We start from the raw sequence: 13,838 nt of genomic DNA on the forward strand, positions 1-13,838 counted from the left end.
AAAATCACAAACTTATTTCTCCACTTTTGTGTATTTGTCTTTTAAACAGACAGTGTTCATATTTTCTTTGAATTATTGGTGTTTTTACTTTACTTTACCATGTTTTATTTCTTGTCTAAACAAAGTTTCATCCATGGTTTGTTCCAGAAAGCCAACAAAGCTTGCATCTTTGCTGGTAGGGGGGTGATAGCAGTCTAGCCCAGTCTTTAGCTTTGTTCTACCAAGTCATAGGGGAGAAATCACAAAAGTGGTGAGACAAAATAAAAGTGGAGATAAAAATGTCAGATTTCCCACCAAAATCACAATCTTATATTTCCACTTTTGTGTATTTGTCTTTTAAACAGACAGTGTTCAGATTTTGTCTTTCACATGACATTTTTACAACATTATTTCTGAATTTGTCTTTAGATCTTCTGTCAGTCAGCCATCAAATTGGAATTTCCGGGGGTGGGGTTATTTTACCTAGGAAAATTATATACATCATTTTTTTCCGGATAACGTGCTTTCTAAATCTGCCTACATGTTTGTGTAATTTCACTTCTGTAACAAGATATAAGGGTATACTGTAAATACAAAAAATGCTACTTTGCATAATATAGGGATTTGTATCAGAAATGTGTTTTGTTATGTTAGGTCAAGTGTCTTAAGTGCTGCTAAAACTAAAAAATTGTTTGGGAGGCTTTAATTTTCCATTAGATAATACATTTGCTCAAATTGCTACTATTGCCTCATTCATTAAGCTAAAACTAGTAAAATAATGCAAGTGTGAGCTAAAAAACTTTAACATATAAAATACACTTTTTTGTTAAATCAGTGTTTTACTTGTTTTTACACCTATAAAGTTAGACAGAAACTTGTGCCCTGACTATAAAATGCTGATCCCTACAAATATGAAAATTGCCCAATGTGCACCTACAAGAGGTGTGAAATGAAGATTAGGTCAACCAAAGCGGAGCAAATTATTTCAGAATTGATCTGACACATGAAGAGTTATAGTGAGCTTTTCTCCATTTTTAAAATGTTGTGAGAAAATGTCATTTAAAATGTCGTATTTGCTCCATTTTTATGTCGTTTCAAAGACAAATTCATGAAATTTTCTGTAAACTGTATTTCTTTCACTAACGAATTAAAAGTGGCGGTTGAATCGGAATGTAGGCAGATTTCTGTTTGTGAATATGGAGAAAGTATTTTACACCCGTTTACCACCACTTTTACTCTACGGTACTCCACCCTTGTCTCACGGTACTGTTGACCTGATATAAATGATGGTTTTGATTAAGATGGTAACTCCCTTACTTGCTGTTTGTCAAGGGTGGAAATTACAGTCAATCATGGGGAAAAATCTTTTCTGTTATTGGGTGTTAGTCAAAAGCTGCAGCAAATAGGTGCTTTATGTTTATATAAGTAGGCACTTGTTCCCTTTAAGTGGATTTATACAACACATTTGTGTTATCTGTTCTCTAAGATTGGTGGATGGAATATTTCTGGCAACTGGCGAGGTGAAAACTTTATGAGTGTTTTGAAGACTGTCTCAGGAACATATCGGGCAACCCCCTTCTTCAGTGTTTTCGTTAGTGCAGACTCTAAGAGCTCCAACAGCAACATAATCCAGGTAATGAGACACAACACCACAGCACAACTGGTGAGGCAACATACAATTCTTATCTTTCATGTCAGAGGGAGAATATCATGGACAAACAGAGGAAGGAAGTCATTTATATACATGTACAGGGTGTAGGTAGAAGGAAACTAAAAGGAAGTTATTAATTTTGAGAAGTCATGTTAAACAGAAGAGAGATTTGTACTCAGCCATGAGAAATGATGGCATAAAATACTTTGCAAATAAAGAACACAATGTGAAAGTAAAAAAGGGTCAAGTAGAATATAGAGTTATTTTTATTTTCCTAATGTCCTTTCTTATTAGGTGGATCAGTCTGGGCTGTTTCTCCCTTCCAGAGATTACTATCTGAACAAAACAGCTAATGGGAAGGTGAGCCAAATTGTTACCCACGCCACTGTATATAAATCTAGCATGTATTTTTGTATTTAACTATGTCTGATGTTAGAAACTGGTGAAAGAAGCTTTATTAAACCCAGTGGCGTAACTAGTTGTTACTGGGCCCCATAGCAAATTCAATTTAGGGCCCCAAAATATTTATAAATTGGCCTATTTTACCAAGATATATTGGGCTCCCTACACTCCTGGGCCCCCCTGCAACCGCAGGGTCTGCTTCCTCTATAGTTACGCCCCTGATTAAACCCTATATCACTTCCCTGAACATATTTTTAAAATCGAATTCAAACACAAAAGGGATTCGGTATAACAGAGGATTCTTGCTAACAGCAAAGCAGTAATAATTGGAAAAGCAGACCCAATGACAAAAACTTCAGCAGTGAACTAAAAAATGTAGAGGACCCAGTAGGCCCTGACTGGAGCAATTGCAACAAATGTCCGTAAAATAAGTCATCTTCCCAAAGTTTTATGAATCCTAAAATAAATCTGCTGTAGGACCCAGTACCCGTCCTTTGAGCTCTTGGTCAACCTACTGCCTGAGGATGCAGACCAAATTCACCCACACTTGCCTTTTCTCTGCTTTGGGGTGAAGGATTGCAGGATTGCTAAAACAGGGATTTGTTCTACCCAAGGAAAGGTTTTAACCTAGCATCATTACAGAAATTGCCCTGTGCAAGAAGGGACGTTGTACCCATTTTTGTCACTCTGTCTCTAGGTCCTGGATGGCTATCTGCAGTATATGGTGAGTGTGGGAGAACTCCTTGGGGGAAGCCCAGGGTCTGTAGAACTGCAGATGACACAGATTCTGGATTTCGAGACCATGCTAGCAAATCTTACAGTTCCACAAGATGAAAGGAGAGATGAAGAGAAAATTTATAATCGTATGACAATCAATGAGCTGCAGGTGAGAACCTTGTAATTTTAACTTGCAATAGTGCAGGCAGTAGGTAGGTTCAAATAAAGTACTTGTAATTGTGCATGTATATATATATATATATATATATATATATATATATATATATATATATATATATACAGCATGTTATATATACTGTACTACTACTACTATACTGTAACATGCAAAGCAAGATTTTCTTTCTGGTACATGTCATTTTATCTTTGCAGAGTCTGGCACCTGCTTTTGATTGGATGGATTATTTGACTTTTGCTCTCTCTCCACTGGAATTGAATGACACAGAACCAGTGGTTGTATATGGGAAAGAGTATCTCCAGCAAGTGTCTGAACTTGTGAACAACACTGACCCTATGTAAGCCTTAAAATGCGAAACAGTCTGTCCTTTGAGAAATATGCTTTCTATGCTAATTTGGTCCACAGCCTTCACTTCTTTACACTTTATGTATGTTCTAAATGGTTATGTTGTACATCTATTCTGCCCTGCAGGATTATGAATAATTACTTGGTTTGGAACTTGGTGCAAAAGATGTCATCCAGTCTCGATTCTCGATTTGAGAAAGCTCAGGACAAGCTCCTCGAATCACTTTATGGAGCAAAAAAGGTGATGTAACTTCAGGGCACCATATTCTGCTTAAAAACTTCCCCCCAACAATAGAGCTTTTTTACCAACATAGGTGTATTACTGCAATTACCAATATAACTCAGTGAGATATTTTCTTTTATTTTTTTACATAGTAGATTGAGCTAAACTAACTACTGTTTGATTCCTGTGGTCTGTTGGCCCATAAGCATAGCTGTTAACTTGACTTATTATTTGACTTTTTACTTATTTAGTTCTTTAGTTCTGTGCTATATTGGCTTCAAGAATTGCCAGCATTGTTACTGACTCTCATCCTCAGTTTTCTTCTCTGTGTTCTTCTCTGTGTTTTTTAGTCTTGTACTCCCCGCTGGCAGACCTGTTTGTCTAACTCCGATGACACACTTGGATTTGCTCTAGGATCTCTGTTTGTTAAGTCCACTTTTGACAAGAACAGCAAAAATATTGTAAGTTCTAGAGAGGTGTCGGTGGAAACATTCTATCTACGGAATAAATGACACATAAGGCCAATGTTATCTATCTATGGCCATCAGTGCTGTCTAATAATCTATTCTTGACCCCTTCTCTTAAGGCAGAGCAAATGATCTCAGAGATCCGGGGCGCCTTTGAGTTAACTTTGGGTGGCCTGACATGGATGGATGAGAAGACAAGGAGGGCTGCAAAGGAGAAGGTAGGTATGGTATAGTACATGTTCTACATTAGTAGTTAGATTTACTTAGTATATTTAAATGAATAGAAAGAGTGTATCAAGGCAAAACAACCTTTATGACACAACAACAATAGCATATGTATCAGAGAATCAGCCTTATATACGTGTATATCAATATGACTTTTCTATAATGTAAAGACAAAAGAGACTTGGTGGGTAAGCATGCGCGATTCTGAACACTGTGCCACCCTGAGGCGGCTCCTGAGATGATGCCCTTACCCCTCGTCCTCAAGCGCTTACCTTTCCTGCACTGGAGGTGGATCCAGGTGAGGCCACATCGCTAAGAGCCAAATTTCTGATTTAAAAAATGGAAATTTGGCTCTTAAAGTTACCAGGAGCAGCTTTTTGCTGCTCTGAGCTTCTGTACCAGCCCAAGGCAAACACAGCCCTTTAGCAGGTAAGATCTGTGCCTCCAAAGATGCCCCTGAAGCTCCCCATCATCTTTTCTGCTGATTCACTGCACATGCTCTGTGCTGCTGTCACTTACTGAGTTTAGGGACCCACTCACAATATACAGTACACATAGAATTTAAATGTCACAATATAAGGCTGATCAGTAATGAATACACATAATTACTACATGGCAGCTCAGATACTAGTGCAATTAGCATCAGAATTTAATAATCAGCCCTGTAGCATCATCTTATATTACAGGCCAGCCCAATTGTCTGCTTGATAATTTATGATGACCCCTAAGCTTAGCTTCTCAACAGCTGCTCAGAGCCCACTGAGCATGTGAGTGTCGCAGTCACTTTCCAAAATGGTGACCCCCTGTGACAAGTTTGAAATCCTGGATCATTGCTGCTATGGAGCAGCTACAACTTTAAGATGGTGCAATAAATTCATTATATAGATTATATATAGAATATGGCATTTATAGTCATATTAATTTTTAGGGATTAGTTCTCCTTTAACACAATAATTTGTCATAACCTTCTTTATAAGCTTCTATAGTCCTGTAACAAACTACTTATAAGCATGCTGGTGGGTTGTTAGTGCGGGGAGTGTGTTCATCGTGGGTAAGGGATATTTGCGAGTGAAGGGAGTAGTAGAAGTGTGAAAGGTGGTGGGCCAATGAGCTCCCCAAAATCATATCCAGCCATGCTTACAGAACTAGCAAGAAGCATGTCCCAATTCTCTAAGCTTCTCATAGGCTAAATATCAAGATACAAAAAACATATTTGTATGGTCAGTTCCTGCATAATCTCCTTATGACCATGGACTTAAAGCATATGTTAAAAGAGAAACAAGAGCTAAAATTATTGATGGGTATATATTTGTAAGGAACCCAACAGTGACTAATTGTTGACCATTTACCCTGGGTCGACTTCTATAAAAAATGAACTGGCTCGTGCTCCTTTCCTGCAAAGTACAGCACCTCCATTTTCTTGCCTGCTCCAAAGTGTCCATGGTGCAGTAAGTTCTGCTATGCACATTAACCCACTCAGTGGCTCAAGGCATATCTGAAGGCTCAGAGGTGCCTAACAAATGAGCATCAACCAGTGGGGGTTTTCAGTCTTCCTTAAAGGACAAGGAAAGGCAGAAAAGTAAAATCCCATTTTTACTTTCTTTAATGAAAAAGAAACCTATCTCCAATATACTTTAATTAAAAAATGTGTACCGTTTTTTATGCAGTGAAATTCTCCCTTCATTTACTGCTGTGGATAGGAATTGTCAGATGGCCCCTAACTGCTGAGCAGGGAAACAATCATACTTATGAACACCAGGCGGAGCCACTGTCTTACTTACCAGCCATGCAGAATTCAAGCAGCTTTGTTTATGACGATCCCTAAGCAGCCCAGACCACACTGAGCATGTGCAGGGTCAGGGTCAGGCTAAGATGTTTAACAAAGTTACAAAATGACAGCCCCTTGTGGCCAACTTTGAAAGTATAAATCATTTGTTTGATTAGGCTTGTGGTGCAGTAAGTTCATGTTTATGTTTAGTATACAAAATACAGCATTTCTAGCCTTATTCTATTTTAGACTTTCCTTGTCCTTTAAAAACATCATATATCATAAACAGCAAAATGGAATATGTTCCTAATATTTTCTTTTTCTAGGCAGATGCCATATATGATATGATTGGATTTCCGGACTTTATTCTGGACACTAAAGAACTAGATGACGTGTATGATGGGGTAAGAATGTAATGTATACAAAAAAAATAAAAACAAAACAGAGAATTATGGAAGAAAGTCATTTTCCTTTGTTAAGTAAAGTACCTTAATGTCAAATTTACTGTAGTACAGGTACGAGAGCCATCATCCAGAAAGCTCCAAATTACGGAAAGGTCGTTTTCCATAGACTCAATTTTATCCAAATAATCAAACATTTTTAAAATGATTTCCTTTTTTTCGGTAATAATAAAACAGTACCCAGGGCCGGATTCCTCGGACAAGGCCGAGCAGTCCGATCGCCCACCCGCAACTCCCCCCACTGCGAGCACATGCGCGAAATCACTGGCGAACGGCACAGTGAAACGGGGGATGCACCTCCACCATCATTTTCAATAACAAATTTTAAATTTATCTCGAAAACTCAAATTAAAAAATAAAATAATTTTTCTAATGCAACCATTGTGTTCTACAATTCAAGCATTTTATCCACATAAAGATTTCACCCTTGAAAACATGTGTAGCTGTGCATTTTTAGGCAAAATCTGCCATATGTGTGCACTGGAAGGTGGATGCCATGCCTGTCTGATCTGCTGCAACATAGAATGTATGGCGGATTGGTGTTTTCCCAACTGGCATAAATCAAAATGCCACATGGACATTAACCTTAAGAATGCTCTTGCCATTGGGTACTTATACTACACAAGAGTACCTAAACTCTCACGTGGTTTCTTGATTTGAATACCTAAAAGCTGCCAAGCTTTTTAATTTTTGGTTGGGGAAAAAACCCCACTTGGCAGGAAGCCGTAGAATTTGAATCAAGAAACCACGTAGAGTTTAGGTACTAGCAAGGTTTTAGCACCTGAATGTTCAGGCCCAAAGGCTGAAGCATTCTTAAATCTGGCACTTAGGGGCACATTTTTATGTATCGAATATCGAGGGTTAATTAACCCTCGAGATTCAACCATCAAAGTTAAATCCTTTGACTTTGAATATCAAAGTCGAAGGATTTACCGCAATTCGTTCGATCGAAGGAAAAATCGTTCAATCCTTCGAATCGAACGATTCGAAGGATTTTAATCCATCGATCTAATGATTTTCCTTTGATCACAAATTGCCTAGAAAGCCTATGGGGACCTTCCCCATAGACTAACATTGATGCTCGGTAGGTTTTAGGTGGCGAAGTAGGTGGTCTTTTAAAGAGACAGTACTTCGACTATCGAATGGTCGAATAGTCAAACGATTTTTAGTTTGAATCGTTCGATTCGAAGTCGTAGTCGATGGTCGAAGTAGCCAAAAAAATACTTCAAAATTCAAAATATTTTTACTTCTAATCCTTCACTCGAGCTAAGTAAATGTGCCCCTAGGTGTCAGTGGACAAACTGAGGAGGTAGAATTTCCAAGTTATGCTGAATTCTATGCTTCTTCTACCAGTCACCATCACACAACTTGTGTATCCACCTTTATCTGACTGTAATTCTAATCTAGTCTTGCCTTTTCCTCTCCATTTGCTTATTTTTTCTTTCCAGTTTGAGGTATCAGAGGACACATTCTTCCAGAACATGCTAAATTTTTACAACTTCTCAGCCAAGCTGATGGCAGAGCAGCTAAGGAAACCTCCAAATCGGGAGCAGTAAGACAAAATTTCAAATTTTTCCATTATATTTACATACAGTATACCAACTGACCCACAAATAACAAATACAAAATATTTCACACATTCAAGTGCACTTTTACATCAGTATTAGAGTAGAGTAAGTCAACATTGCAGCCTGCACTTTGATGTTCTGTTAGTTGTGGTAGGGATGACAGGTCTTGGTTCTGCGGATGGTTACTGGAGTATGTCAGTTCAATTAGTTTCATTGCAGAGTTATTAGAATGTTCCTTTTGGTAGGGCAAAGTCTGGACTCCTTTCATCTTCTCTAAGTTATAGGCCAGAAAGAGATAAGCCTAAACTGTAAATGCAGAACAGGCATTGATTCTTTCAGCAAACCACAAACACAGCTTGCAGAGTGGGCCAGTCAGTGGTAATTTCAGATGATAATAAAGACCAATAAGAACAATGTCTAAACGATAGTTAAGTGATTTAGCTAATATTGCGTGTAGGAAGCCATTTTGAAAGGATGCTCATTTTAGCCTGTACAGTATGTAGGACACAGACAAATTACAGCTCTCACAAGAGGACTTGGAGCTAGTAGATATCAAAAGATGCAAACTTGTCGTTTTCTTAAGTGTTATCTCTGGTGCTTCTCAACAGGCTGCAAATCCTGTGTAAATTGCACAAAATTCCAAATATGAAGAAAATGTTACCCAGAGAGCACAACACGTCTGAAGTGTTTTTTACTGCAGGGATATCATGCACATATTAACATGGAATTCTATCTGGAGTTCCATGATAATATGTGCATGATATTGCTGCAATAAAAAACATATGATGCTATAAGACATGTTGTGCTCTCCAGGTAACATTTTCTTCAGACTTGGGGCTAGCTATGTGTATCTGGGAAAGGCTTACAATACATAGAGTCTTGGCTTGTTTGCTCTAACAACAGGAATCAACTATCTGAGGTAGAAGGGTTAATGCAGACTACATAAAATATACAGTATATATAACCATGCATGTGCTGATAAAAGTGGCTAACTGGACTCCTCCAAAATTATGCAGCAGCTTATTGGCTGCACACAATGACTGGATTTTTACTTGTATGGCAAGTATAGATAAAATCAAAATAGATGCCAAAATTAATATATTTTCTTCCAAAATAAAAATGCTGTTTTATCATAACTTCTCCTTATGACTATATATGCATTTTCCATTTCCTGTCTATCTGTAGATGGAGTATGACACCTCAGACAGTAAATGCCTATTATCTGCCCAACAAGAATGAAATTGTATTTCCAGCAGGAATACTTCAAGCTCCATTCTATGCTCCAACCCACCCAAAGTAAGAAAATATTATAATGAAAGCTCACATGCAAATACAGTATGAGGCACACACACATTTGGCTTTATCAAAGCTCACAGCCTGTATAGTGTTCAACCTCAACACAACAAACATTTAATTATTGACTAAATATGGTATAGATCACCCATGCGAATCCTAAATTCGGATGCAACAAATTTAGCACAAACATTTTTTAGCCTTTAGTTCTCCTTTAAGCGGGGTTTTCAAAATGGTCTGTACACAACTGTTATTTTTAATGTAATGACTGTCTAATAAAGAATATTACATTGCAATATGCAAGTATTTGTTTGTATTTGTGGGGATCTCTTCCCATTATTGACTTTTATTACATTTTCTTATATAATGTTTCCATTTGGTGAAAATAACTGTATATGAATATGCATCACTGAAAACCAGTTAAATCGTACATATTCAGTTCTGCTAGATGGCACCAGATATGCTACTATGCTAATTTTGGAAGCAGCGTAAAATGCCTCTTCTATTACATTCTGTCTTTTAGTACCTATTATTGTTTCTCTTTTCAGGGCTCTAAATTTTGGTGGCATTGGTGTTGTGATGGGACATGAACTAACCCATGCCTTTGATGATCAGGGTAAGCATTAAATCTATACAGAAGCGCACACAAAGCTGCAATAAATGAATTGCTTTATAACTCTTACCCTACACTAATGATAATTTGCCCATTTAACTATTCATTTTTGCACTGGAACGGTACAAAATAATTGTATAATTGTCCACATCCTTTGTCCTTGCAAGACATTTGCATTGGGGAGCAAGGATATGGATAGGTGACAATAAATCAGCTCATCTTCATCTATCAGAGAGCAGCAATCACTATAGGTTAAGGTTGACATTTGCATAGAGGTAAAGTGGCTATCCAGCTGCGGAATCAATATGTATTCAAACACTGGGGCTGATTTATAAACAGTGGGCAAAATTGTACCTGGGCAGTAATCCATAGCAACCAATCAGTGATCAGCTTTTTTTAAGCCAGCTGCAGATTGAAAACTGAAAGCAATCATCTGATTGGTTGTCATGGGTTACGGGCCAGATGCAAATTTGCCCATTTTTTTTTATAAATGAGCCTCACAGTGTTCCTCTATGATAAACAGGCCAACTATAAACATCTAACTGATCCGGATTACTACATTTGTATGTCTGTACATTTTATTAAATTCACTTAACTGTCCAACACATTCTACTTTCCAAAGTAAGTGTTTTTGGTTTAATATACATTTGTTCACCTCTCGGGTTCCCTTGCACTTTGGGAAAATGTAAGATCTTGCAATAGTGGGGTGATACTGTGCAGTACATGTAATGGGATTTTAAAACCTGGCAGTGATATTTCTATCTCACCATAACATGACTGACTAGTTTCCATTTTACAACATTAAACTCAGGTCGTGAATATGACGAGGATGGAAATTTGCGTCCTTGGTGGCAAAATTCATCCTTGGAGGCGTTTAAGAATCGTACAGAGTGCATGGTTAATCAATACAACTCCTACACTGTAAATGGAGAACGTGTGAATGGAAGGCAAACTCTTGGGGAAAATATTGCAGACAACGGAGGTCTGAAGGCAGCCTATCATGTAAGTGCTAGTGCAGTGGTTCTCAAACAGGTGATGATCCCCATAACAGATCCCATAAAAGTGGATGGGGTTCCAAGCACTAGCAGTTTGGGAATAATTTGGATAAATGGCTTTTTGATGTCCTGTACTGTTCTACTGCAGTAGCAGGGGGCCTTGAAACCAGCACATCTGGATTCCTCTGTTACAGTGTGATCCATCAGCAATAAAGATTTGCTTCTTACCAACAGAGCAATGTAAACAAATATATAGACAACTTCAGAAAGAATGCATATAACATATACTGAATATGAATAACCTAAAGGCCCCCAGTATCTGTCTGGCTGTTTGTTGCCTACACTTTTGGTTCTGACTCCTGAAACAGCTTATTAACAGACCTGGAGGACAACTGACTTTTGCCATATTATTTCAAGAGTCAGAACCAGGAGTGAGTGCAGAAAACACTTAAAATTACATTTACAAATAACTTTAAAACCACTTGAAAATATAATTACCGTATAATGGAAAGTTGCTTAGAACAAAATTATCTTTCATTATGCAAAACATGAATTAAGGGACTTACAAGGAATGCCGATAAATGTTATTCAGCCTGGTGTACTGAACACTTGTTTTGAATTAGGAAATTGCCTAACTTACTGCATATCTGTGGCTCAAGCACCTGTCATACTTACTTTAAATAGGGGTGAGCACAACTCTATCATGTATTATGTTTGTATGACATCTACTAAATGAAACAATGTTTATAGTTTATCTAGGCCTTAGCTATGCATTTGAAACTGTTTTACAAAATAATTCAGAATTTGCAAGGTTTAGAACAAAGATTGAATAGTCCTTTTTGGCCCCTGTCTATCCACAAATATTCAAGCTCAGCACATCCCAGTACTTAGGGGCCAATTAAATAAACCTAGATTTTTTCTGGTTGAGTTTTTAAAGGGCAAAACACACATCTTTAGAGGAAAAAAAACCTCAGATTTTTCGAGATTTATTATACCCCAAAGCTGCTAAAAATTCAAATCCAGCTAAAACCTGTTAAAGTCAGGTAGAAGTCAATGGCAGATGTCCCTTTTACAATTTGAAGATGTTTCTTGACATCGAGATCTGCGCTAGTTTTCATACGATAATCCAAAAAAGTTGAGGTCATCAGACGGCAACTTGAAAAAGTTGCACGATTTGAGCACCAGATTCGAAAAGTCACAGGATTGGAATTGTCGCACGATTTTGTTGAGACTTTTCCTGCACTGACTTTTTTCGATCTGATTTTTGATAAATGAGGTAAATTTGTGGATGGGAGTTAGGTCAACTTTGTTTTAATAGAAAAATGGGAAAAATTTGAGTCTTAGCCTTAATCTGTTATATACACCCCAACATGATGTTTATATATGGAAATATATATATATATATATATATAAAAAAGTATATATATATATATATATTTATATATATATCTATATATATATATATATATATCTATATATATATATATATATATATATATATATATATATATAGATATAGATATATATATATATATATATATAGTAAAAAATGTCTTTATTTTTAGGCCTACAAATCTTGGCTGGTTAAGAATGGTGAAGAAAAACAGTTGCCAGGAGTTGGACTTACCAACCACCAGCTCTTCTTTGTGGGATTTGCACAGGTACAGAGAGACGCATTTCCACTGAATATATGAACAACAGGTTAGTCACAAATATTACATACTATTCATTTAACTCTCCTCTGCAGGTATGGTGCTCTGTGCGGACCCCGGAGAGCTCCCATGAAGGGCTGGTTACAGATCCCCACAGCCCAGCTAAATTCAGGGTCATTGGGACTCTGTCAAACTCCAAGGACTTTGCAGAACATTTTAGCTGTCCCAAAGGCACTCCCATGAATCCTGGAAAATACTGTGATGTGTGGTAAAAAGGCAATGTTTGCATGATCATGTGGGATTGTATGGTGCATGAATGTACAGTATGTGAATAAATGCATTTTCTGAATGTCATGAATGTTGCACTATTTGAATTAGAAGAGGCAGACCAAACGTTTCACTTTGTGCTATTATCAGAACCTTTGCAGGGCATGTCAGGTATTAAAGTATCAGCAATCGATGGTTAGATGTAAGCAAGCAACGGTTCTTACAAAATATGAAGTATATACAGTACATGCCAACGTTTCTGCTTCGATGGTACTGTGTAGGTTCTGGATATTGTATGCCATGATTAATACACAATCTTGCCAGTGCAGAATCATTACTACATGCTGTGGCCTGCATTAAAAAACATGAATGAATGAAACTAATTTTAGCATAAAATACTATATTCAGATTAGTTAAAGAAGACTGGAGTAGGGAACTATCACTTATGTTCTCTGTGACTTACTAAACTGTTAACTAGGAAAAAATAGAGGAAAAATATAGCATTCTCTTTATGATAATATGGCTGCCACGGCTCTGTGGCTTGCAAACCAATTAGAAGAAGACATGTTTGTGCAAATATAAGTGGGTCTAGATGTTGCTGTACAAAGGTATGTACAAACAGGGTTGCTGATGGACCTGTAAGTACAAAGTAAGAAAAGAGATTGTGGGGTTACTTTCAAAATTGGTGCTGCACACAGAACATCACAACCATTACATAACCTAATGTACTGCCTATCTCTTACATTCTCTTTATGCACCAGCATATATCATCAGATATTGCTATCTTTGCACAGACCCCATTCTGTATATTGGTGCAGCCATAATCCTAATGAGATTATGAAGGGAAAAAAATCAGTGGAAATGATGTCATTTGTGCCAATTTCAGCGATGCTCTGCCTTAATGAATCCCCTGTGTGTTTGTTTGTGAGCATGTAGTGTAAATGTTAAAGGTATGAAATAGTAAGTGTACTGTATGCATGGGAATAAATACTGAGTGTGCAATCTGACTTCTTAAA

The 13,838-nt window shown here is 37.3% G+C and overlaps 1 protein-coding gene across 2 annotated transcripts in view; it reads left to right on the top strand.

Annotated features, from left to right (window-relative positions):
* The window catches only part of ece2.L (endothelin converting enzyme 2 L homeolog), a 29,725-nt gene extending 16,348 nt beyond the window's left edge, over positions 1-13,377 (top strand). For both annotated transcript variants that reach the window (XM_018263562.2, XM_018263563.2), the window contains 14 exons: positions 1,466-1,612; positions 1,925-1,990; positions 2,730-2,918; positions 3,140-3,282; positions 3,417-3,531; positions 3,864-3,974; positions 4,100-4,198; positions 6,300-6,377; positions 7,883-7,986; positions 9,188-9,298; positions 9,844-9,911; positions 10,720-10,910; positions 12,469-12,564; positions 12,651-13,377. In XM_018263562.2, the coding sequence (XP_018119051.1) occupies positions 1,466-1,612; positions 1,925-1,990; positions 2,730-2,918; positions 3,140-3,282; positions 3,417-3,531; positions 3,864-3,974; positions 4,100-4,198; positions 6,300-6,377; positions 7,883-7,986; positions 9,188-9,298; positions 9,844-9,911; positions 10,720-10,910; positions 12,469-12,564; positions 12,651-12,827 (1,695 nt within the window). In that variant the 3' untranslated portion in view covers positions 12,828-13,377. The remainder of the gene's footprint in view (positions 1-1,465; positions 1,613-1,924; positions 1,991-2,729; positions 2,919-3,139; positions 3,283-3,416; positions 3,532-3,863; positions 3,975-4,099; positions 4,199-6,299; positions 6,378-7,882; positions 7,987-9,187; positions 9,299-9,843; positions 9,912-10,719; positions 10,911-12,468; positions 12,565-12,650) is intronic.
* The last annotated feature ends 461 nt before the right edge of the window (positions 13,378-13,838 follow it).

The sequence above is a fragment of the Xenopus laevis genome, chromosome 5L, assembly GCF_017654675.1.
Source record: "Xenopus laevis strain J_2021 chromosome 5L, Xenopus_laevis_v10.1, whole genome shotgun sequence".
NCBI classification, from domain to species: domain Eukaryota; kingdom Metazoa; phylum Chordata; class Amphibia; order Anura; family Pipidae; genus Xenopus; species Xenopus laevis.